Source organism: Typopeltis vanoorti, chromosome 11 (assembly GCF_054136105.1).
Source record: "Typopeltis vanoorti isolate ZY-2024b chromosome 11, IOZ_Tvanoo_1.0, whole genome shotgun sequence".
NCBI lineage: Eukaryota > Metazoa > Arthropoda > Arachnida > Uropygi > Thelyphonidae > Typopeltis > Typopeltis vanoorti.
In genome coordinates, this window is record NC_143559.1 from 64,607,900 (window position 1) to 64,632,801 (window position 24,902).

Genomic DNA, 24,902 nt, shown 5'->3' on the forward strand with positions numbered 1-24,902 from the left:
ATAATGCCCCATTGACACCATATAACTGTAGCATATTGAAGAGCTTCTCTCTTGGCACCTTGTCATATGCCTTTTCCAAATCGACAAAACATAAATACAGATCTCTGTTATATTCCCATGCTTTCTCGACTATTTGTCGTAAAATGAAGATCTAATCCTGACAGCCTCTATTTGGCCCGAATAGAGGCTGTCCAGCTTGTTCTTCACCCAGCTTTTCTTCCACAATTCTTCTCAATCGTTTCTCAAGTATACTTGCATAGATCTTGCCAGGAACACTCAGTAGAGAAATACCTCTATAATTCTCATATTCAGTTTTATTTCCCTTTTTATATATGGGTACTATGAGAGCTCTACTCCAATCATCAGGAATTCATCCCTCTGTCCAGGCTTTCTGAACTATGCAGTGCAGCGACTATAAGGCTTTTATACCACCATATTTCAGCATTTCTGGTCGAATATCATCTACTCCTGCTGCCTTTCCACATTTCAGGCCTTTGATAGCTTTTTCTACTTCAAGTATCGATATGTTTTCCTGACTGCATGCTTGGTCAGTGTTTTTTTTACCACTGTGCTGTCATCACTGCTCGTTTCATTTAGCAGTTTTTCAAAGTAATTACTCCATACTTCAAGGATATCTTTTTCTTCTGTTTTCATGTCACCTTTATCATCTCAGCCTCCTTTTACATCACTCCATTCCTAAGCTTCTTCAACACTTCCGGAATATTTTGCCGCCTTCTTGATATTTCTTTTCTATAATCTTGCCAAAGTCCTCCCATGACTTTTGTTTAGCTAGTTTTACACAGTGTTTAGCATTCTTGCATTTGTCTCTGTATTCTCTAAGAGCACAAGCTGACTTATTTGACAGGAACTTTTGATATGCTTTCTTCTTTTCCTTCACTGCCTCTTTAACTTCCCGTGTCCACCATGGAGTTCTAATATTTCTATCCTTGCAAACAACTTCACCACATGCCTCTCTAGCTGAATCAATCAGGGTTTTCTTCAAGGCTTGCCACTGAATCTCTAAGGTTTGATTCCTGTTCTCAAAATCTTTCATTTTTCTGTTAATAATCTTTGTGTAGTTTAGTCTACAGTTCACATCTGAGAGCTGATCAACTTTGATTCACTTTAAAACTTTCTTAGATGTTATTCTTTTCAATATGAAATTCAATTTTATCCCGCTCAAGACTAAATAGTGATCACTTCCAATTTCAAATCCTCTGTACACTCTGGTGTCCTGCACCAGGGAGAAAACATCACTATCAACAGTAACATAGTCAATGAGACTTTTCTTATTCCTTGCCTCTTCTCTCCATGTGAATTTGTGCAACATTTTTATGTTGGAACATGGTGTTAGTAATAACCAGTCCATGTCCTGAGCAGAAATCCAACAGATATTTGCCATTATTATTAGCTTTGCTCTTTTCTCCAAATTTTCCCAAAATATTTTTGTATGTCTCACAATCATTTCCTACTCTGCTATTTAGATCCCCAACAAGGACCAACTTTTCCTTTTTCATTGTGTCAGTTCCTTTTTCTAAAGCTTCAAAAAATTCTTCCACTTCTACCTTAGTAGAACCTTCTATGGGACCATAGGCACAAATAAGTCTCATTGTCCAGTTCCCCATTCTCATATTTGCCCACATTACTCTACTTGAGACTGACTGCCATTCAAGAAGATTAGCCTCGTATTTTGTGTTGAATACTATGGCTACTCCTTCTTTTCCTTGATTGTCATTGCCTGAATATAACATTTTGTATTTATTGCTCAGAAAGATCTCACCAGTTTTTCTTTGTTTCACTCACCCCTATTATGCCGATCTGGTACTTATCTAATTCCTCAGCTAGCTCCATTTCTTTGCCATTCAGGCTTCTTATGTTGATAGTACCGATCTGTAACTCTGGTGATGTTGAGTTGGGGTTTGTTTTCAGATTTGTTCCAGTAGCTGAATTTTCGCTGTGCGGCCTGGTTCCCTGGCGAAAACAATGGGGGGGGGGGGGCTTGTTTAACCAGGCGACGCCCCAGCCAGCATGAAATTTTGTCATGTTGTACCATCATTTTCTATATTGGTTTAAGCCAATAAGAATACAGTTTGGTCGGCTTAATCCCAAATTGCCAGCCCATCCTTGTTCGTTCAGTATCCAGTTAGATACCCAACAGGGTGCACCACGAGAAGGTGAGGATTGGACATTAGGTCAGAAGCCCTGGTCGGTCCTCTGCATTCCTTTAAAGGCTATGTGGAGGTCTCCTCTCAGTTATACAGCTTTGACCCTTAAGCACCCCGAATCTAAGTTCATTTGAAAAAAAATTTGTTTTTCTGTATAATTATTTTTATTTTATAGAAAACTTTCTTAAAAATAAATTTCATTAAATTTTTATGCTATACTTTTTTTTTTAATTTTGTTAATACTCTACATACATTTTTCCAACTGTTATACATGCAAAATAGTTACACTTTAAAAACTACAATGTTTGTAAAAGAAGAGCTCAATTTTCTGACCTGTAATAATAAACAAACTCGTCCCATAAGACTGATTGATTACCCTATTATCGTAATGCATTCTCGTTCCATTTCATACATCCACTACAGTTTGTGGATGTATGCCATGTGTTTGAAAGAAGAATGGAATAATGCAGGCATGATGGGTTGCATTTGAATGGCTTTGTAGTGAGTGCACTGGAGAAAATATTGCTAGATGGAAGTACAGTGTGTGATGCATGCAAGAGATCAGAAGAAAGAGACGAGGCGAAAAATCAGGAGCGTGGTATATTGAAGAGAGAGAAGTGCTTAGCAGTGGAAATAGTGACAGATGGAAAGAATGGGAATGCAAGAGGAACAGGGAAACTTTTTTTGGGAGGGGGGGAGTGCGGTGTAGGGAGAGAATAAACATTATTATTACAGGCGACTCCAGGGAGTCCTTAGACTCATCGAGGGAGGCCCTAAACATCACACAACTATTCGACATTCTCACAGTATCTATCATACCTTGCCTTTAACTCATTCACTGTCTAGCACCCACAACAGACTGGCAGTTTATTCCACTCATTTACCACTCTAAAAGTAAAGAACCCAGCTCTGACACACTTGCCCAGCTTCTATAGATGTCCCCTAGTTCTCCCACAACCAGTCCTGATCTCAAAAATATCCTCTGAATTAATCCTATAGAAACCCTTCAGCAATTTGAATGTCTTAATCATATCTCCCCTTTTCTGCCTATCAACCAATTTCTGCAACCTGCAAATCTTCAACCTGTTCTCATAAGGTTCATTCCATAGACCTGCTATCATCTTGGTCACTTGCCTCTGGATCCTCTCCACCTCCACCCCATTAAGAAGAAAATAAACATTGAAAGTGGCAGTGAATGTGTGTATGAAGTGGAGTTGCGATGTGGGTGGGGAAGTTGAGACCGAGCAGATAAGTGGTGATAAAGGTGATTGGGCAGGTGTGGTGGGGAAATCACAACCAACATGACTTGGATAGGATTGTCTATAGACCTAAAAATGAACTGTTTGTTTATAAATGCCAGAAGTATCAGAAATAAGCAGGGATGAAACGGTTTCAGTGATTGAGTTCATTTGCCCCAAAATCATTGGAATAAGTGAAACATGGCTGAATAAAAACGATATTGTAACAGGAATAGAAATGGCAGGATACAGTATTTTTTGTCAGAATAGAAAGGGCAAGAATGCAGGTGGGAAGTGCTGCTGATGATAGCAGGAGAAATAAGTCCACATAAGGTAGACATAGTGGAAATGGTTATGAGGCAGTGATTTTAATTATGGCAGTATAGATTGGAATGAAGAGATAGCATTTGGGAATAAGGAAAATAGTTCTCTCAAGAACTCTAGAAATTTATATCAGGCAGCATGTAAAGCAGGATGCATGAGGATAGAGAGTTTTAGATCTGATCACCTCAGAGAATGTAATTGTGAGTGGAGTTTCACACTTTCCTCCAGTTGGCGACAGGGAACATGAAGTGATCACCTGAGTTATGGCGAATCATATACACACACATCTGTGAGGAAAGAATATGTGGAATTATAAGGCTAATGATTATGACAAGCTTAGGAGACAGCTTTGAGCTATAACATGGAATGAGGAGTGGAGCAGTAAGGAAATAAATGCTGCTTGGAAACTGACAAAGAAATACATAACAGTATCAATGTATGAATGTATTCCGAAGGCTGAATAAGGTAGGTGTAAAATGGATGAATGAGGGTCTTAAGCATGAAATCTGGAAGAAAGGGTAATTTAGAGACAGTATAAGATGAATAATGGTAATAGTTACATGAAGAGGATAAAGAACAAGCCAGGACAGTGACAGTAAGGAAAAACAAAAGTGCAAACCATGTGAAGAAAAAGCCTAGAGTTTTATTTATTTATTTAGATATGTGGCAAGCAGAAAGAAGAAGAATGATCATGGTAAGATGATGTTAATGGATGAAAATGGTAACCGTTTCAGAAGACATTGTTGAGGTATTCAGTGATCAATTTATAAAGGTGTTTCATCCTGACCAGGGTGGAATCATGAGGAACTTAAGTGTAGAGGACATAGAGAGCGTCCTAACTGTGAGTGAGCAGATGGTATTTGAGGTAATAAATAACCTTGATGTCAATTAGGCAATAGGATTTGATGACATCGCCATGCATCTTAAGGGAATGTTCCAGAGAATTAGCAGTAGCATTGGCATGCTTGTTTAATAAGCCTTACAACTGCACAGATTTCAAGGAAGTGGAAAGAAGGTAAAAGTTGTTCCACTGCATAAAGGTGATGCGGCTATAGCTTCAAATTATACGCCAATATGAATATCTGGAGTTTTGTGAAAGTACTGGAGAGAGAGAGAGAGAGAGAGAGAGAGAGAGAGAGAGAGAGATAGGATATAGAAATTAGTTGATAACAGCAGTATTCTCTGTTCAACAGAGAATACAAACCCATGCTGAAGTTATCAGCATGGGTTTGTTAGAGAGAGAGAGAGAGATCATGTTTCACTAACTTATGTACTATAACAAGGTGACAAATACCTTGGAAAGGGGAGATGCATATAAAGTGCTGTACTTGGATTTTGCAAAAGCTTTTGATAGGCTGCCACATGACAAGCTGCTAATAAATTGAAACAGATGAGAGGATAACAGACTTCTGAGTTAGATCAGTGACTGGCTGTCAGATAGGTATCAGAAAGTTGTATATGGGGGTTGCAGTATCCCAAAAGAGGAGGTCACTAGTGGTGTACTGCAGGAGTCAGTTTTGGGACCATTGTTGTTCAATTTGTATGTTAATGATATTAACATACATTAGAATGATATTAGAATTATTGGAAAGCTTGAAGGCTAAAGAATTACTGATATTGCCAGGCTCTAGGCAGAGTTTCAAACCAATGGAACATGTTCTAGGCATTTCCTAAGAGGTTGCCCTCACTACTATGGAGAATGAAGACAGTTTTGGTTATAACAACAAAAAAATAAATCGACATGCAGCTTGCAAGTTCACACCACTCAAGCACAGATATCTTAATTGTGGCAATGCATCTGCGACAAGTAGGCCTATATGCATGAAGACCTGTAGTCTGCATCCCTTTATCCACAGCTCAAAGCACATTTTCAGTGTTATATCCATTATAATTGGACAAGACACCAATGGACTAATACTTTTTACAGGTGAGTTATTTTAGTCTTTCTCTGATTCTAGACAACACTTGATCTGGAGTGAAAGTGTGCTTACCATCATGAAAACGTTCTTAAAAGGGATGGCAGTGGTGGTCGGAGGCATTATGCTTAATGGATGATGGAAAAAGGGGCTGTGATTGGTGAATGATATTACAACGAAGTTCAACGACACGTTCAATGGTGCTGTAGAGGAAGAATACATATTTATGGATAAGGACATATCACATTGTACACGAGCAGTGGAGATACTTCTGGAGACCAAGGATACTAATTAAATCGAGTGGACAGTACACTCTGCAGATCTCAACCACATAGAACACATTTGGGATGCAATAGATATACTGCTACTCTAAATTCTTCTCCAGAAAACAAACAAGGCCTTATCCTTGCTCTGAGGGAGAAGTTTGCCTCAACAACTCTTGAATCACTTGGTGCTAAACATGGCACGATGTTGTGGACATGTTCCATCCAGAAATGTCGCTCCACATAGTTTTCTGTAAGAATAGTACATTAATTCCTTAACAGTATCCTTAGGAAATTTGTGACTTTTGCCAAACATATTTCAATTTAACTTGTATGAAATTTATAACACATTTTTTGTGTAATATAATTTATTAGTATGCTGGCAATAAATTTATGTCCACATCTGGCTGTAGTCATGAAACTTTTTTCATATACAGGTAAAAATGCAATGCCTCAGAGTTTGGACACTAGTGTACTAGAACATTTTCAGAGGAATGAAAAGAGGAGTACATATCAATACTAGAGGTAGAAAAAGCCATCAAAAATGTGAAAAAGTAGATGCAATAGATGATATAAGACCATAAATGCTTAAGTATGGAGGTATAAAAGTTTTGCAGTGGCTACACTGCATAAGATGAATTCAGGTCAAACAGATAGTCTAGATGAGCTTTTCACTTGATGACAAATAGTTGAGCAATCATGGGAATATGACAAGGATCTGTACTTAGTTTTTGCATATCTGCAAAAGACATGATGAGATGCCCAGAGAAGCACTGTTCAAAACTCTACAATTATATGGGATAAATGGAACATTATCCATAGTCTATATTTAAGTACTAAGTCAGCAGTTAGAACTGAAGGAAATACAGGAAGATGGTCTGATGTAAAATCAGGAGTAAAACAAGGATACAGAGAGAACTGGAAGGCATGGTACTGCTTCTCACTGAGGAAGCTACATAAAGAAAAAAAGACAAGAATGCACATTATCTCCACTCTTATTCATCATCCATATATGGATTACATTATGAAAAATGTTTTGAAAAGTGCTTCTCTGGGCATCTATTCATGTCTTTTGCAGATATACAAAACTAAGTACAGATCTTTGTCATATTCCTATGATTGCTCAACTATTTGTTGTAAAGTGAAAATCTCATCTTGACTATCTGTTTGACCTGAATCCAGCTTATGCAGTGTAGGCCTGATATTAGAACTGTAAATGTCAAACTTCGCTCTTTGCTTTATGCAGATGTACTCCTAAACACATCTATAGTGCAAGTCTCCAGAGTTCACTTGCTAAATTGTCCATGCGGTTAGCCTAGTGGCTATGCTCTTCGCAACCACATACCTGTGGAAGGAGTGTACTAGGTTCAATTGCCGTCGACGACAGGAGGAGCTTAAGGATCTTCCTCAGCCATAGCCAGTCTTGGATGTGGACAACAGGGTTTTTCTTCCCAGTTTATCTGGGGTTTTTCATCCTGCAAGCAGGCAAATCAGTCCCGTGAACACGCAGGCTACAGTCAAAAATACATACTTAATCCCTCATTAAGAGGGCTCAACTGGTCCTAAGGGGCGGTCGAGGAATGGAGGGGGGGAACCCACGTGAATAAATAAAATAACTTACTAAATTGAATAACAGCTATAACAAATTTGCCATGAAAATCAGCAATAAAAAGACAGAACTATGAAAATAGGCAGGAACACAGAAAACTTCAGCTGCATTCTGAATAGAGATCCTGAATATAGAACAAGTAAAATATTTCAGCTATTTAGGCACAGTTTTAGTGAAGATGGCAGGTTAAATCTGGAAGTAGCTAACAGAATAAGCAAAGTACCAATGGTGCTTTGCTTATAAATTTATAAGCCAGCTGAATAAATTTATATGGAATAAAAAATTAGCCAAAACACCTAACTAGTACCATACAAGATGGTATTCAAACCATTTTGAGTTATAGATCTGAGAGTTGGGTTAAAAACAAAGCACTCAAAGATTAGAGACCACAGATGGCCTTCAATGGCAGAATCATTAAAAATTAAGATATTAAAAGGAACTTGATGTTGTCAGTATTCAAGAATATATAAGAGGCTAATCTAAGGTTGTATGGTCACTTAAAAAATGAGTGAGGAAAGGTTAACAAAAGAGGTGTTTAATGCCAAGATGGTAGGAAAAAGAACCAGAGGAAGACCAAGGTCTTCCTCTTTAGAATCTTACTTCTTTTGCTAATTGTTTTCCCTCCATATTTTAACAGTTCATTCTGTATCTTATCTCTCTCAGCTGATTTTTTTTTAAAGTTCTTTAAGGATCTGTTATGTATTGTATCTTCTGTTAATTTCAAAAGTTAATGTTTGTAAAGAGTAATTTAGTTTTATTCCTTTCTGTGTATAGATTTTGAAACTATTTGTTCAATCCATTTAATTTTTTTTTTTAAGTTTGTATTATGCTCCAGATTCTTCTTTGAATACCATAATTCTTGGAATAGTTATTCCAGTATTCATGTTTAATTTTTCCTTCTCACTATTTACTTAGGTTTATATTTTTCATAAATTGAAATATTTGATTTGCCTTGTATATATATATAATCTGTGAAATGGTTTTCTTTTCACTTCTTTATATCATGGTATCTATCTTTGAGTAGTTCTTATATTAATTTTTTCTCCTAATGTTCTTTTGCTGCTTTATGTACAGTGTCTTTAAAGGTTATCCATTTTGCAACTTTGTTTTTGTCTTATATTGTTTCCAGTTTATCTAATAATATTTTCTGATAGAGTCATCTTATATTTCCTTCCTGAAGTAATTCTATATTTTATTCACTGTATGCCATTTTGTTGTATTCCTAATTGTTTTTATTTGTATTTAATTTTATTAAAAAAAACAATGAAGAATACAACAAAACAATATATTTTTATATAAACAAACCAATTTTTTTAAATTTAGTTTTATCTGGGGTGCACAGGAGATATGTTTTCGTCCCTGAACACTGCGAGTATTCATTGGGGTAAGCTAAAGCTGCTACCAACCAAATGCAAGTGATCAAACTAAAATGCTCCTAAATTCCTGCCCTAAAGGGAAAGGCACAACCAGACCTTGCATCCATCGCATAAAACTCAAAGAGATACCCCATGATAAATATGGTAAGGCAATATTTACTCAAGGAAACTTAATTCCATTGTCCACCGACTTAACAAAAACATTAAGATTATTACAAATCGCATTTAAAAATATCTCAATCACCACAGTTTACAAACCACCAGAAGAAACTTCTCCTTACCCAACATCCTCCTCAATAATAATGCAAACATGACTAATGTAGTATTAAGTGATTTTAACAGCCATAGTATTAACTGGGATTACACAAAGTCCAATAAAAATGGAGAACTTGTTGAAAAATGGGCTAAAAACTTTTCTCTAAACCTGATACATAATCCAAGACTCTGTGCATCTTTCAACAATGGCTGATGGAAGTGGGGATAATAATGCCAACTTCATATTTGTTAGCTGAAAAACATCCAACACTTGTGTTAAAAAAAAAAATTTTAAATCCCATTCCACATACTCACAACATAGACCTATAATGCTTCATTATAGGTCTATGTTGTTATTATTTCAGCAAACGTGACGTTTGCCGAAATATCGGAAAGTATATATTAAAGTTTATTTAATTTATATTTCTAGTATACGCTGTCAATTCCTTAAATATTAGTTATGTTTAACCAGCGTATAAGCCTCTCAACAAGAATAGTCTTTTACAGATACCAATTTAATTTCAGAAAAGCTAATTGAAAGGGTTTCGTGAAAGATCTTGATCATTCCATAGGACCAGTACCTCCAAACCCTCAAGAGGATATCCAATTCATAAAAATACTGAGAAACTTTCCACCAAGCATATCTCCCGAAGATGCCACACAAACTGCGTTCCAGCTCTTTCTAGTGATATACAAGCTCAGTATGCTAATTACAACTTTACAACACCAACCCACTTCTCAGAGGAGACTATCCATGCAGGACAAAAATTATGCTCCGAGATGGGAGAGGAAAGGTGTTCCTCATGTAAAAAAGAAATAGAAGCCCTTGATATGACTCATAGTGGCAGAAAGGCATGGAACTTTATCAACAGAATTAGGAAGGATTTCACTAAGAGATATGAGCATCCACTAGTAATAGCTAATCAAATTGCTCACTGCTGCTACTGAATGGAAAATTTCCTAAGAAGCATCCAAAAAATAAGATATTTAAAACTCCACGTGAGGAACAAAATATGATTAACTCAGATTTCACGATCACTGAACTCAATGCTGCCATAAATCTATTAAAACACAGAAAATCTGCAGGCCTTGATATCTGTAATGAACAAATTAAATATTCTGGATCCAGAACTAAAGTGATTATTAAACCTATACAACACTTGCCTCAGAACCCTAAGGATACCAACTATCTGGAGGCATGCTAAAGTGATGGTCTTTCTGAAATCAGGGAAAACTCCAACCGAGGCAAAAAAATGACAGAGCTATATCACTACTCAGCAACCTCTTTAAACTCTATGAATGATTAATTTTGAATAGGCTACAACCCCTAATCAAACCCCATCTTATTGCTGAGCAGGAAGGTTTTAGAACAGGCAAATCCTGTATCAAATTCTCAACCTCACTCAATATATAGAAAATGGTTACGAGCAAAAACTCTCCACAAGAGCAGCCTTTTTAGACTTAACTGCAATATATGATACCATAAACCATCTCGCACTCAGAAATAAAATATACAAAAAAACTATCGCCTTGTCTTCCCGATCCAATCATTCGTGGAAAACAAATGCTTTTTTGTGGACCTGGGGGATGGGAAGAGCCATTGGCATCTTCCTTTGTCTCTCTTTTCCCCCCACCCCCCCTTAAAAAATGTCCTCCCAGGGAAGTGTGTTACCACCTTTACTTTTCAACATATGTGTCAACAATCTCCCCATTTTTCCAGGAACTAGAAATTTTATCTATGCTGATGACATTGCCATAGCTACTCAATCAAAAAATTAAGTCCATTGAAACTATTCGATCACTTGCCTTAAATAGTCTAACCACATATTATAGCAGTAATCAATTAAAACCAAATCCCTTGAAAATCTGCGATTGGTGCGACTCTCAATCACACTCTCTCATATAAAACACACACAGAAAAACCGAAGACAAAAGTTAATGCAAGAAACAATATACTAAAAAGCTTACTCCAAATGGGGTGAAGACCCTAGCACCCTGAGATCTTCTGCCTTGGCCCTTTGCTATTCTTCTGAATATGCCTGCACTGTATGGTCCAGATCCTGTCATGCTGAAAAACTCAACCCAGCATTGAATGCAAGCTGCCATTTAATTACATGATGTCCAAAACCAACAACATTAAGAGTACACTTTGGCTGGTATTGCAGCCAAATTCAATTCAAACCCCCCCCTCCCCACCTTCAATTGGAAGATCTGCATTCTCAGCTGACGAAAGAAGCAGAGAAATGAATGATGAGCATCACCCACTATTTTGCCAGACTGCAGTGCCCCAAAGACCCTGACATAGCTTCCTAGCAGCCATTGAACCACCTACAAACCCTCCAGAGACAAGACTTCAATTGTTTACACTATACCCTGAGAATAATACTGATATTCCAACAGCCAAACATCTTCCACGTGGTGCCCACTTGGACTGGAATACTTGGAAAAGCCTCAGACTACAAATGGGAAAAAAAAAAAACACCTAATCAAATGGGGGCCACCTCACTGGACCAGATAATTGTGAGAGTGGGACAACCCAGTTCATGGAACACCTTTCTTGCCCCCTTCTTCAATCACCTGGCTTTCACAGCTGCCTTCAATAGCGCTTGGAGACAAAAATTAATAAAAATTGCATACGATACTGGAATAAGGGAGAATGCATTAATTTGGATTTCTGATTTCATGCAAGAAAGAAAATTGAAAGTAAATGTTAATGGAATTATTCCAACATGCATTGAACTTGGGCTGGAGTCCTACAAGGTTCTGTCTTAAGCCCACTCCTATTTCTCATCTATATGAAATATAGAATAGATGAGAAATAGGAGTGGGTGGGTGTCATCAAATGACACAAATCTAGCACGCTATGCAGACAATATAGCAATCTGGCACACAAGCAGTGTGCCAGATTGCAACATTCCAAAAAAGTCCTAAGTAATTCAATAAAAGGCTTAGAAAGATGGGCAAAGGAACTTAAATTACAGATAAACCCAGAAAAAACAAAACTGACCATCTTCTCCACTGATAGAAAAAATAGACAATTTCAACCCCCAAATCAAAATATATAATACCAAAATAGAAAAAACAAACAGTCTCCAAAATACTTAGACCTAACCCTAGATACTGAACTGAGATTTACAACTCATATTACAAATATATCTAATAAAGCTCTTAAAAAGATTAAGATCATCAAAAGGCTTTATGGAACAAAGTAGGTGCCAAACCAAAAGACACTCAAAACTACATATGCTGCATTCATACGACCCACTATCAAACATGCCTCAATCTGGGCTCCAGCTTCTACTAGCTCAAAAGTAAAACTTTTGAGAGTATAATCAAGAGCAGCAAAAATTATAGGTGCAGTCTCATCCACAAATAATTTAAAAGCTCAACAAGAGTGTGAACTTCACATATTGGAAGACAGAAGAAAACTCTCTAGAGTTAAATTCACTAACAGAATCAGGAGCCAACAACAGGATCACATCTCACTCAGGACTATCGATGCCTAGACAACAAAATCTAGACTAAGAGATCATCCACTTTACAATACAATCATGAAATTAGTAACATATCGACTTAGACACCTGTCCATTGAAATAAGCAAAGAGCCACTATTATTATTCGTGACACCTCCAAGGAGTCTGAAGATTCATCACAGGAGGACACCTATTGTACAACTCTGTCTCCACCACTACACCACCCTCTACTACCAATCATCAACATCAGCGCCATCTACTGGCTACTACCACCACCACAACAGCTAGTATTTTTTTTTGTCTGTAAATTGCGTGTTCTGAAGGGCCGATTTGTCTGTATGCGGGATGAAAAAAAATGAAAAACCTGGGTTTCTGGGAGAAAAAATCCTGCTACCTTCGTATGAGATCGGCTAACTCACCTTCGATTGAACACATCCATATAAAGATTCCTCCTGTCATGACGAGAATCGAACTTGGGCCTTTTCCAATCGAAGGGTGCAACATACCGTCGTTCATCCAATTGTGCAACGGATGCACTTAAATCAATCTAAAATGTGTCCGTTCTCGTCAAAGTCAAGAACTCTCTCTCCCCCTAATAATAACTAACAACGTTAAATTTGAAAAATAAGATCTGTATGCTGCAACGGATACGAGCCCATGTAAATATTGAAGGCAACGAAAGAGCACAGTCTAGCCAAAGAAGCAAAACATTTACCTCAAAAATGACACCCACTATCACTAACTGATGCCAAAAGAAGATTGGCAAAACAAATACTCAAGAAGAATGAAATCAGTGAAATTAATGAAAATAGAGAAATAACCACAATCATCACCAGACTAAGGACAGAACATTTTAGACGGTAGTAGGAGCTATGCAGCATGCAAGAACTGTCCAGGGGTTGAATTAACACCTGCCCATATCTATTCTTGTCCAGCAATTGCCGCTGCTCTACAGAAAATTGACAATAATCCTAGAGAAATGTTTGACTCCATCAAAGTTCAACAGATTTGCCAAAACAGTTCTACAGTTCCAGTCATACCTAGAAACTCTTCAATGGACTCGACAACAACAACAAAAGAGGACTTTATATCCTACACAGAAAGCAATTGATTGTGCAAGATTCTGGAGGAACATCTGACCTATCTACTATATATGACTTATGTATAGTCTCTTTTTCCTTTATATTTTACTTATTATTCCCTGTATAATCTACCTACTAAATTCAAGCTGTTCTCATTTGTAATGTATCCTAATTTGTTGCAAATAATGTTTACTACTGTACCACTTTTGTTTGGATACGAAATAAATAAATTTAAATTTTATTTGAAGTAAGTTTTATTTTTCAAAAAACTCACTTCCGATATCTGCTGATGTTAGATGAACTCTTACATAGAAAAAAAAAAAAAAAAAAAACAGAAAAAAAATACCCGTTTTTTATTTCTCTAAATTGCGATGTAATCAGATTTTTGTCTTATATTCTCTCATGTCATTTTATGGTATACCTGATGATCAATGAATGTATTACTTATTCTCAGGGCTGGTCCGAGAGTACATGATGCCCCTAGGCAAAAGAAAATTTAGATGCCCCTATACATCGTCTCTCTCTCTCTCTCACACACACACACACACAAACAAACACTAATTTAGAATTAATAATTATACTGACTAGAACCCGAGGAGTATAATAAAAACTTGAATGAATCGCAACGTTTCATCGGAGTTCTGACTTCTTCAGGCAAGTAAGAAATAACTAAAAACTTACAAAAACTAATATGGCAAAAAATGGGCTTTTCAGTTTAACACAAAAGCATTAGAAGAATAGCAACAGTCATATTTGAATTGGAGACCGCGTGGCATTATTAGCGCGAGTTGATGTCGAGTGATAGCCGATTTTAGAGCACCAGTATTGGATTACTGCGCTATGAGAATCAGGCAAACTGTAACTTAGGTTGCTGTTCATGTGTGAACAGCAACCTAATTTTTATTTACACACACACACACACACACACACACACACACACACACACACACACACACACACACACACTTATACTAATTTTTTTTTGAAGGTTGTAATTTTCCCCGAACTATGTAGCAAAATCTGGCACCCCAAAGTCACAGCGTCCCTAGGTGATTGCCTAGGTTCGCCTAATGATAAAACCGGCCCTGCTTATTATTAATTCATTAATTGTAGAAAACTGCAACAGATTTATTCCATTTTCATTATTAAATCTTTGGCATCTCTGCCAAACAAACTGGCCATTTTTTTTTTTTTTTAATCTTCATAATAGCAATCTTTAGTTTCACTATCCCATTCTACAAGACAGATGAAGTGGCTAGGGTACAAGCACAATTATCAGAAATAATATGGTGGTTTGAGGTTTAGTTTAAAGTATAGCTAAAGCTAACCCTCCTATAAGAAGTGATATTTTTTGAAACATAGCTTCATGCCCATTAAATGTGCTATATCTTGATCATTTTTAATGTATTTAAGAAGCAGTCATAAACTTAAATGGGTTTCTACAAATGTTTGGAACAGGTCCTTTGAACTAATTTTTGATTCACCTATAAACAGATAGCCATTTGAGTCAAGTTGCTCTCCCCTTCACAACCAATTTCTATTAATCTAACAATATTGTTAAACATAGGGTTCACCACTGATGGAGAGGGGATAAATTTTGATATAAGGTGACCTTTTATGCCTTCTTCAAGATTCCTTATCATATAGTGCTTCTCCTGCAAGATTTCATTTTGATAAGATTCTGCTGTCTCACAAAATCACTGAACTTTGATTGGATTATCAGATGAGGTGCTTATGTAACTAGAAGCTCAAAATCTGGTTCCTTTACATGAATGTGAACTTTAAAATTCATGGTCAAATTACTTTCATCCACAATCCCAGCAGGTTAGGAACCAACAATATATGTTTAGAGTAGGCTTGGCATTTTATTATTTATATATAAATTTTACTTTAAACCTAAATTTCTAGCTTTTCTGCTATCATCTACATATCTTTAGTCTTTCTCCATACCATTTAAGCTAACAACCGTCATTGATGAATGTATCTGGCTGGCCAAGTAGTTAACTTATCCGCTCTCCAGCCAAAGGCTGCAGATTCGAATCCTGCTGTGGACATGGATGTTTGTGATTGTCTGTGGAAAAACTAGTGGTGGAGATGGTTGGCAGTAGATAGTGTTAGTGTAGTTGTGGTTCGTTGTAGTTAGTGAAATGAGTGGTGGAGACAGCTGTAGAGCAGGTGCCTTCCCTCAATGAGTCTTTGGACTCCCTGGAGTTGTCTAATAATAATATATATTATAACCATCCTTTTGGATGCTGTAGCCTGCTGCATGTAGGAAGATCTGCTCCTGATTTACCATACTACTCATGCTATCTTGATCTGCTGAGTTTCAACAATAAATGAGCAATTTGCCTGCTGATGCATTCCATCATTCAGAGTTTCAGTCGAGAGAGAAAATACTAAATCACATGGGTACAATTCCAGTGTTTTGCTTAGTAACAGCTCTACATGTGCCTACACTCTTACACTTTATGGTAGTGCAGTTTCACCATATGAACAAAGCTCTCAGTGAGCAATGATAGTAGCAGTTCATGTGGTTATATAATCCTTGCGCCCCCTGCATACCTGAGTGTTGAACTGGAACTTGCTGAACTGTAAATTGTTTTCCGAAATCTATATAGTGTTAATTTTGTATTCAGTGCACACAGTTATGTTAGAGCTAGCTATTTATTTCCTAACTGGAAATTTTTCATTGTATTCACATTATCTGTACTTGTATCTTATTTGAACTTTGTGAATCATATGGCTTCATATATGAATATAAGAAAACCTATGCCAGTAAGCAGTGCTGCACTCAAGATTTAATCTTGGGGAGGGCAGAGTTGAGTAAACGATTTGAGAATATACACTACGCATTGAACACAACATAGATTTCAGAAGACTGAGCATCTACAATGATCACCAATAGATGATACCTGTGATCTCCTCTGGCCCAGCTAGGGCAAATGAAGTAGCACTCTGTCCACACGAGCACAACATAAATAAATAAATAAAAAAAAAGAATTTTAATTAGGAAAAGATTTTTTGGAAAATCTTCGTGTTTTTCCCCTTTTCTTTTTTTTGGGAGGGAAGAGCCCCTTGGCAAGTGAGAATATAAGAATAAGTTAAAAAAAAAAAAAAACTTGTAGTTCTAATTTGAAATAAGTATTCAAAATAATAAAATTGAAGACCATGTTGAAGTAGTTGTGTATAATCTTACGTTGAAGCAAAAGCAGGACTTCTGCATCATGGTAGGAAGGTAGCTATGCTTTTCAGAAAGGATTAGTTCTACTGTGGTACAAGAGAAAGCTTTAGGTTTCCTTCTGAGATATGAAAAACTCAAGCTTTCAAATCTCAGAAGGAAACCTGGGGCATGTCTCATAGATGTGGCCAAGGTTTCTTACCCAAATTTGATTTTTCATCCTATTAAACATGCAGAACAGCATTACAGGTATATCTTTCCTCATGAATTGTCTTGCTACACTTCTAACAATCAACCATGAAGCAAAAAGGTAGGTTTTAAAAATGGTTGAACAGTAACTTCCAAAAGCACAGTGTTATTGTGGAATGATTTCTTAAAAATTGTGAAAACATTTTCTGACTATTATAGTAGTCTGAAAAAAGGTTCATCTTAATCTTCAGCATCAAATCACAATAGTTAAAATCTATCGAGTTGAAAGGTCTGTAAAGTTTCAGTTTTGGAAAGGTTATCTTTAGCACCATGGATGGTTCTGTGGTTAGTTGAACACACCCTCATTTCCATTATATTCAATCATAATAAGTTTATTATAAAGCCAAGTTTACAGCATGTAAACTTGGCTTTATTTCTTAGGGCTATAAAAACTTATAGCCCTAAGAAGAAAAAAAAACAAACTGAACTTTTGAGATAGTTCCAGATACTTCTGAGAGGGGAAGTAGAACTTAATTTAAAATGTTTTCAGTTGAGACATATTTCATGTTATTAGATTAAAATAACATAATCAAAATATGTAGCTTCAAGCCAGCTTTCGCAATATTTTAAAATATTGCAAGTGTTTATCTTAAGCCAGTATATTTACATCAAGTTATGTTTTGAATTGCATCCTTAAGCAATTTCTTAATTAATGGAAAATTTCTTATAAATATGACTTCCCTTCAATGTAATACATTGAAGGGAAGTCCTGATCTACAGAAAGTTATACATCTGACCCTTCCCTCCCAGTTCTTGAGTCACTTTGGAATAACTCAAAATAGCTAGTCTTATCCATATACAGGCATGCCTGGGTCATACGACATGCAAGGTTCCAGAGATATAGTAAATTTCATTGTATAGCAAATCACAATCACTGCCTTCCTCCCCACACACATATTTGTAGATGCATGTAATGGTTTAATAATATTTTTAAGCAGTCATATTTATGTAAATACCATAAATAAAGCATTAGTTTGTCACATATGCAAACAAAAAATTTAGAATAAAGTTTGCAAAACTTAAGTTATTCTGAATAGCTTGGGTCAAGGAAACATGCTAACCAGTTTGGTCATCACCCTACATCAATAAATTTTTCCATTTCAGCAATAAGACTCATGTTTCTGGATAGCTGTAATATTAACTAATGGAGCACTTTTCACTTCATCTTTGTTTTAAACAACTTTAATGAAACAGTAGTGTGAGGTAAGTTTAGCCTGCAGCCTTGAGTGCAGTGTTTGATACACACCATCACTAACTTTAATAATTTCAATATTAATATTTAATAATAGGTTTATCCAGTGCTTTTTTTCTGGCAGTATGCAACGGCATGCAGTACCAGCACCTTTTTCCTTAAGTTTTTAAAAATTTGCGATTTATTGACAGCAAAATGTATTATAAATATTCTGGTAGATGGTACTGTGTTCACGAATTGAATTTTCAGTTTTGATTACTCGTAAGTTAGTACCCTGCTTTCCTGTTTCATAGGTTGGTAAGACGAAGATGAAGTTCAAAAGGGATTGAGCTCCACAAAAATGAAAGACAGTCCTACAATAAGTTCATCTGCTTTCTATAAAAGTCTGAAAGAAGCTGTTGGAAAGCATCTGCTTGAAGGAGATTATGCTGATTTGCCTGAATGTGTTAAGATTTTAGATACCAAGTATTGGCCAGAAAATCCTGGGAAGCATCTGACATTTGGTGAAGCTGAAATTAAAAAGTTAGCACACAAATTCCGCTTAAATGAAAGAGAAGCAATTCATAGTTTCCATGAATATCTTCAAGAAAAATAAACTCCCGGACATACTACTTCCTCTAAAGCACACTTTGGGCACAATTGCAATATCTTCCATGAACGTGAAAAGGGTTTCTCTCAGATGAATCTTATAGTAACTTCATCTAGGTCATCTCTGCATGTACAGACAACTTCTGCACTGATGGTCATCAGGATAGTAGGATGTCCCCTCACTCAATTCAACCCTAGCAAATATGTGGACTCTTAGCTGTTCTGAAGTCATCATTCTGCAGTTGATAACAAAAGCAAGAAACTATCTAGAAACAATGAAGGTATATCAGAGGATATGTTAAAAGTGTGGAATTTGCTGTAATAACAACATCTTCATGGCTGGCACCTTTTTCCCACCCAGTTTCCTTATTTCACTGGAAGCAACAACATCCTTACTTTGAATTTTATCTGCCATTATTAACAACAATAAAATAAAAGTCAAACAGTTTATAATTCATGGCAAAACAAAGATGCAGTGAGCATCTGTGATTGTTAATAGTTTACAAACACTGCACAGTGACCAATTCATGAGATCTTGTTGCTACAACTGCCATGTAAACAAGTGCAGTATCATATAAATGGGCACTAGTCATGGTTGAAAAACATCGTATGAGTAGGTCATTGGAAGGTGGGATATTACTGTAATTGGTAGTAAAATGTCATTTGCTAAGTGCACATCTTGCATTATAATACAGCAACCACAAATATTACCAGTAATACTGTGCATTAAAATTTTAACAATGCATTGCTGATGATGATGGTAATAGGATATTAAATCATACAATTACCCATTAAAATATTTTAAGTTGATTAAAAAGACATTAAATGTTAAATTACCATCCAATGTCTCTGATCATCTGTGTGTGTTTGTTATATCACGAGATCACTTTTCTATGAGAAAGATTCTGCTTTAGTCCAATAATCTGAATTGGACTGATTAACAAAGACAAGATATTGAGAGTTTAATGATTGGATTTCAATACTTACTTTTCCCCATAACTCTAGTGAATTGTCCTGCTACATCTCCCTCAGGTACTTGAACACTGGAATCATCTCCACCTGCAGTGGGACTTGGTGGTGTGCTCTGGGAATCTGGAGAAATAGGTAAGGATTCCATCAAAATCTGCATCGATTCCTGAGATGACTGTGAAGATGACTCAGTCGGTTGATAAACTTTCATAGGTGTTTGTATCATGGCTTTTAATTCTGCAAGAGCAGCACGCACACCAGCACCTTCTTGAATATCCTTCAAAGTAGAGTTAAAATTTAATAAGATTCAATAGTTATATAAGAAAACATAAAGGTATCAATGTATAAAAAAATATAAAAAATTGCTTTTTATAGAAAAAAGAAAAACAATTTTAAAGACTTTATGTTTAATTTATTTCAGTAATTCAGTTTTTCAAAACTATATGAACCATTTTAAAACCAACTGTTCAAATGCAGAATTTATCAGGAGAAAGTTAATTTCTATTAAGAAAAGCCCAGTTTTGTCTGAAGCACAGGAAGAAATTAAGTGGTTTAGCTAGCTCAAATTTTAATAAGAAAAATTACTACATAAAGCATTTGCAGCAATACTACTAAATGTTACATACTGAATTTAAAGAAACAGAACAGTGAAATTTTCACAGCTCACCTTTTCAAGAGCCTGAAGGTTACTTTGCCTGACTTTAAGCTTTTGAATACTTAGGACTATTTTATGCCTTGCACCTTTTGTTACATTCTGAAAAAAAAAAAAAAAAAAAAAAAAATTAACAGCTGGAGTTCAATGTTGCAGGCATGAAAGAACAATTTAGACTTAAATGCTTTCATGAAACTCGCTATTTGCATATAAATTAAAAACATGCAATGAAGACAAGCATTCACACAGCTCTAATGTAACATAATTTAGTACCATGTGAGGTTTAGGACTTAGGAAGAGAAGATACTTAAACATTTTGAATAACTGCAGATTGTAAGCTTTTGTCGAGGAGGAAAAAAAAAGAAAGACTAAGAAATTGGAATTTATAGTGAATACTAGTGCTCGTATTTTCATACTTTAGGGAACAGAAAGAAATCATAAAAGCCAGTTCAGTTTAGTTTTAGTGAACATGAAATATATATAAATTAGCTAAATTCACTATTCTATAAGGAATGAAGAATTTTAAGTGATATTCTAAGAAAATAAAGCAAGGAGTTATCTAGCAGTAACACAAACATTGTCTAAAACAAATTCTTTTAGACTCCTTCCTAACCAGGAAAGGATTGTGGTTAACTTAAGTTTGAGATGCCTGACCTGAAGTTGCCCAAGGATCTAGATACCATCAAGGGTAGGTGGTCATTTTATTATTTTTTTTTGCAAAAAAGAATCTTGGTTACATTGAAACTGATTAAGTTGCCTTAAACTAACTATAGGATAACATGGATATCAGCATTTAAAGCAGTGATTGCAGCTGTCCCTGATGCTTTGAATATAAGAACAATGTAAGATTTATCAAATGAGTAATAACATATCAATAAGACAACAGGATCTACAATGAGAAAATCACTAATGTAGAAAAACAAACCACTGAAGTACTATCTTATCAGTCAAAAATACATATGAAAACTTCACACTAAATAATAGTCCTGACAGATTTAATCAAATGACCTAGAAATAAAGCAAGAAAACAGCAAATTTTTTAAAGCCTTTCATTTGCAGCTGCTACAAGCTACAGTATATGCTGAATTTTTAGCTTGGACTACTTTGACAATTGTTGGAACACTGTGGTTTGGATAAGGACGAGGATTTTAAAGTAAGCAAGATAATAATACTCATCAAAATGAGAATATTTTGTTATTAGATCAGAGCAGACATTAGGATCAGAAGAGAAGCAGTGGAAAACTATGAAGGGAAAAAAAATGCATAGAAATTCCAACTAGCACAGTTGTGGTGCCACTGGATGTAAGCCTGGGAATGACAGGGATAAACTGTCAACTTGCCAAGAGAGCTAACAGCAATGTATGTTGAGGGAGAGCTGGTTAAGAAAAGATGTGGGGTGTTAGGAGAATGAGGAGGATTATCAGGATTTCTGGGTGGGTTGGTAAACAATTTGTGTTAAATCATTACTGATAGCAAAAACAGTTCAGCTTCTCTTCCCACTTGGTCTATAAAACCTGGAGAAGGGGAATTAGTTGGAATTGTGGACACTGAAGTCACCTAAGAAGATTCTCATTGTTGGAGTAATTGGATTGAGGACACAAAAAAGTTAGGTTTTTTTTTTTTTTGCATAGGATTTTGTTGAACTAGTATTTTTCTTTATGAATTTTACTGAATTTGTAAGCATCTTTTTATTTTCTTTTTTGATAATAAAGTCTTATTCATTAATTTAAGTGACAGTCATTACAGCAACTTGCATTATACAGATGAAACAATCATATGGCATTGGTGTAGATGCAAGTATATTAAAACAGCAGGAGAGAAGGCCATGTGTTGATTCATTATCAAAACCTGCCTGGTTAGCTGAGTGGTTAGTGTATCTGCTCTCTAGCCAAAAGGATGCAGATTTGAATCCTGCTGTGGGCATGGATGTTGTCTGCAATTGTCTGTGAAAATGCTAGTGGTGGTGATGGTGGAGACAGTTGCAGAGTAGGTACCCTCCCTTGATGAATCTTTGGACTCCTTGGAGGTGTCATGTAATAATTATAATAATATTCATTTTCTTATTTCCTTAAACCAAATCAAAATGTCACCTATAATGATGTAATGTTAAGAAAGACAATAGTGGTGAAATAAAATAAAACAAAATTATTAAGGGAGGTAAGAGCTGCTTAGTATTCTGGTCGACAAATCAAATTCCATCATTACTGAAGCAACTACTCTGCTCTCCCAAGCTATGTAGTTATTGAAACAGGATGGTAGCTAGAATCAAAGAAGACAGCTTCCATTGAAGTGATTGGATATTTTCCTCTCCTTTATAGTACAGCCCAAATGTTTGTATACTTCTAGTACATCTATAAAAAAGGCCAAGATTCAAACAAGGGAAGATCTTCACAATAACTCACTTCGGAGCTGAAGATTAATTGAACACACAAAATAAGGAAACCAAACCAAAAAAATCAAGAAAGGATTCTAGTTTAGTCATTTATGGCTAGGAGAGAGAATATAAATGTACCAATATATAAACCGTCTTTATTACAGCAGTTTAGATAGATGGTATCTGCTTTTTTAGATTTTTTCAGCCTTATAGAATATCAATATTCTTGATACATTTCATCAGTATATCAATATTTAGAGCAAATCTATTTTAATTTAGCAAAAATGAATAACTTTGAGCTATCTTGGTACATATACACTATCCTATCAAAAGAGACACTATTCAGAAATTCTGGTAGACAGGTTTATACACCGATTACTCATAACTGTTATGAGTAACCAACGTGTTAGCCTGTCTACCAGAATTACTATTATCCACAGATATTCCATTGCAAGCAAGGCCAGTAAATACTGTTAAACTGAGGTTGAAGATATCCAGACAAGTGAATAGATCAGCCTTTTTAAATACTGCAAGGATAATATCATCCTGCATTGTGTGAAATTGAAACACCAGTTTACTTCAAAGGCTCTCCACATTTACAGCTTTGCTCTTTTACTGGAACAGTAAAAGAGCAAAGCTTTCCATGCATTAGAAAAGGAGCTTTTCATGATGCAGAACATCAACCTTTAGATGATCCTTTGATGTCTCCAACACTTTGGCAGAATTCAAAAAATAAGATGTCTGCATCAAGAAATATAAAAATCTACTAAAAAAATTCCAGCTTTCAAGCCTCAACTCCTAATATAGAAAACTTACATATGCTATGTAATAGGGCAAAATTAATCAGTTCTTATAGCAGTACCCTAACTACTAAACTTGACTCGACAAAAAAATATTAAACTTTGTAACTGCCCCCCTTCAGAGCAGAGATTACTGAAAATCTATTACCATTCCATATCTGAGACACATCCAAAAAATTAACAAAAATCCTAAGGAAATAAAATCCTATCACTTACAGATCACATAAAAAAATTGGCATCCTTTATCTGCTCCAAAGACCAGCCACATTCCCTAGACCTACCAGGTTCCTTGCAGTTGCAAACTATCCTGCAATGGCAGGATAAATTGTTCTAAAAATCTTAGAATTGATACTAACATCCAGTTTTACCAATGACACTAAACTAGAGAGGAACTGACAGTGAGAAAAAGATAACTTACAGTTTGGCAAAGCATAAGATTATAAACTTGTAACTTAAAAGACTGCAAGCTGTGTATTATATCAGTGAGGCTGTGCAGCAAACAAGGCTCTGGATTTGGGTGGAGTAGACAGTGTTGAAGTTCAGAGGACATGTCACAAATGCAAAATAATTCAAAGAATTACTTGGCTGTTAAGTAACATTGACAAGCAGAAATAAAAAAATATATATAACTCCTTTTTATAAAGATTTAGATACAATTATTACTTGAACTTTTGGTTCATCGTTACCAAGTTTAGTAGACAAGAAGAAAAGGAATATTATAAGACTTCCATGGATTCAAGACCCATCATGAAAGATTTCAGATTCTCTGATAACAAAGAAAGTCACATTTAAGATAGTCTTGAGGAACAAGAACACCATCTTCCTGGTAATATTACCAAGACAATTTGCTTCTTCTCACATGGACTTAGAAGATTTGGCTAGTTTTTTTTAAATAAAAATAGGAAGATACTACCAGGCAGATTATAGACATAACTCCAGACTGTGTCAGATTCTTTCCATGCATAAAAAAAAAAGGTTCAGTGAAATCTGGAATGCATCTCTTATGTTTCTGGATGGATCAAATGGTCCGATGCAAAAACAGAATCTATGAGAGCCATAGGATATTGTTGCTTTCTAAATACTATAAAAGCATAACATCACCAGGCTTTTCTTGTATTTACCTTTGAATATCTTACAAAGGCAGCAGCTCAGAGAAATAGGTCAGTAATAGTATGCTTATGAAAGAATAATGCTCTTTA

At 35.8% G+C, this 24,902-nt stretch overlaps 1 protein-coding gene across 15 annotated transcripts in view; it reads right to left on the reverse strand.

The window, feature by feature from the left end:
• smg (sterile alpha motif domain containing protein 4 smaug) overlaps window positions 1–24,902 on the reverse strand; it is a 392,969-nt gene that overhangs the window by 67,449 nt on the left and 300,618 nt on the right. For all 15 annotated transcript variants that reach the window (XM_090400252.1, XM_090400245.1, XM_090400238.1 and 12 more), the window contains 2 exons: window positions 20,545–20,631; window positions 19,896–20,154 (listed from right to left, as the gene is read on the reverse strand). In XM_090400252.1, the coding sequence (XP_090256378.1) occupies window positions 19,896–20,154; window positions 20,545–20,631 (346 nt within the window). The remainder of the gene's footprint in view (window positions 1–19,895; window positions 20,155–20,544; window positions 20,632–24,902) is intronic.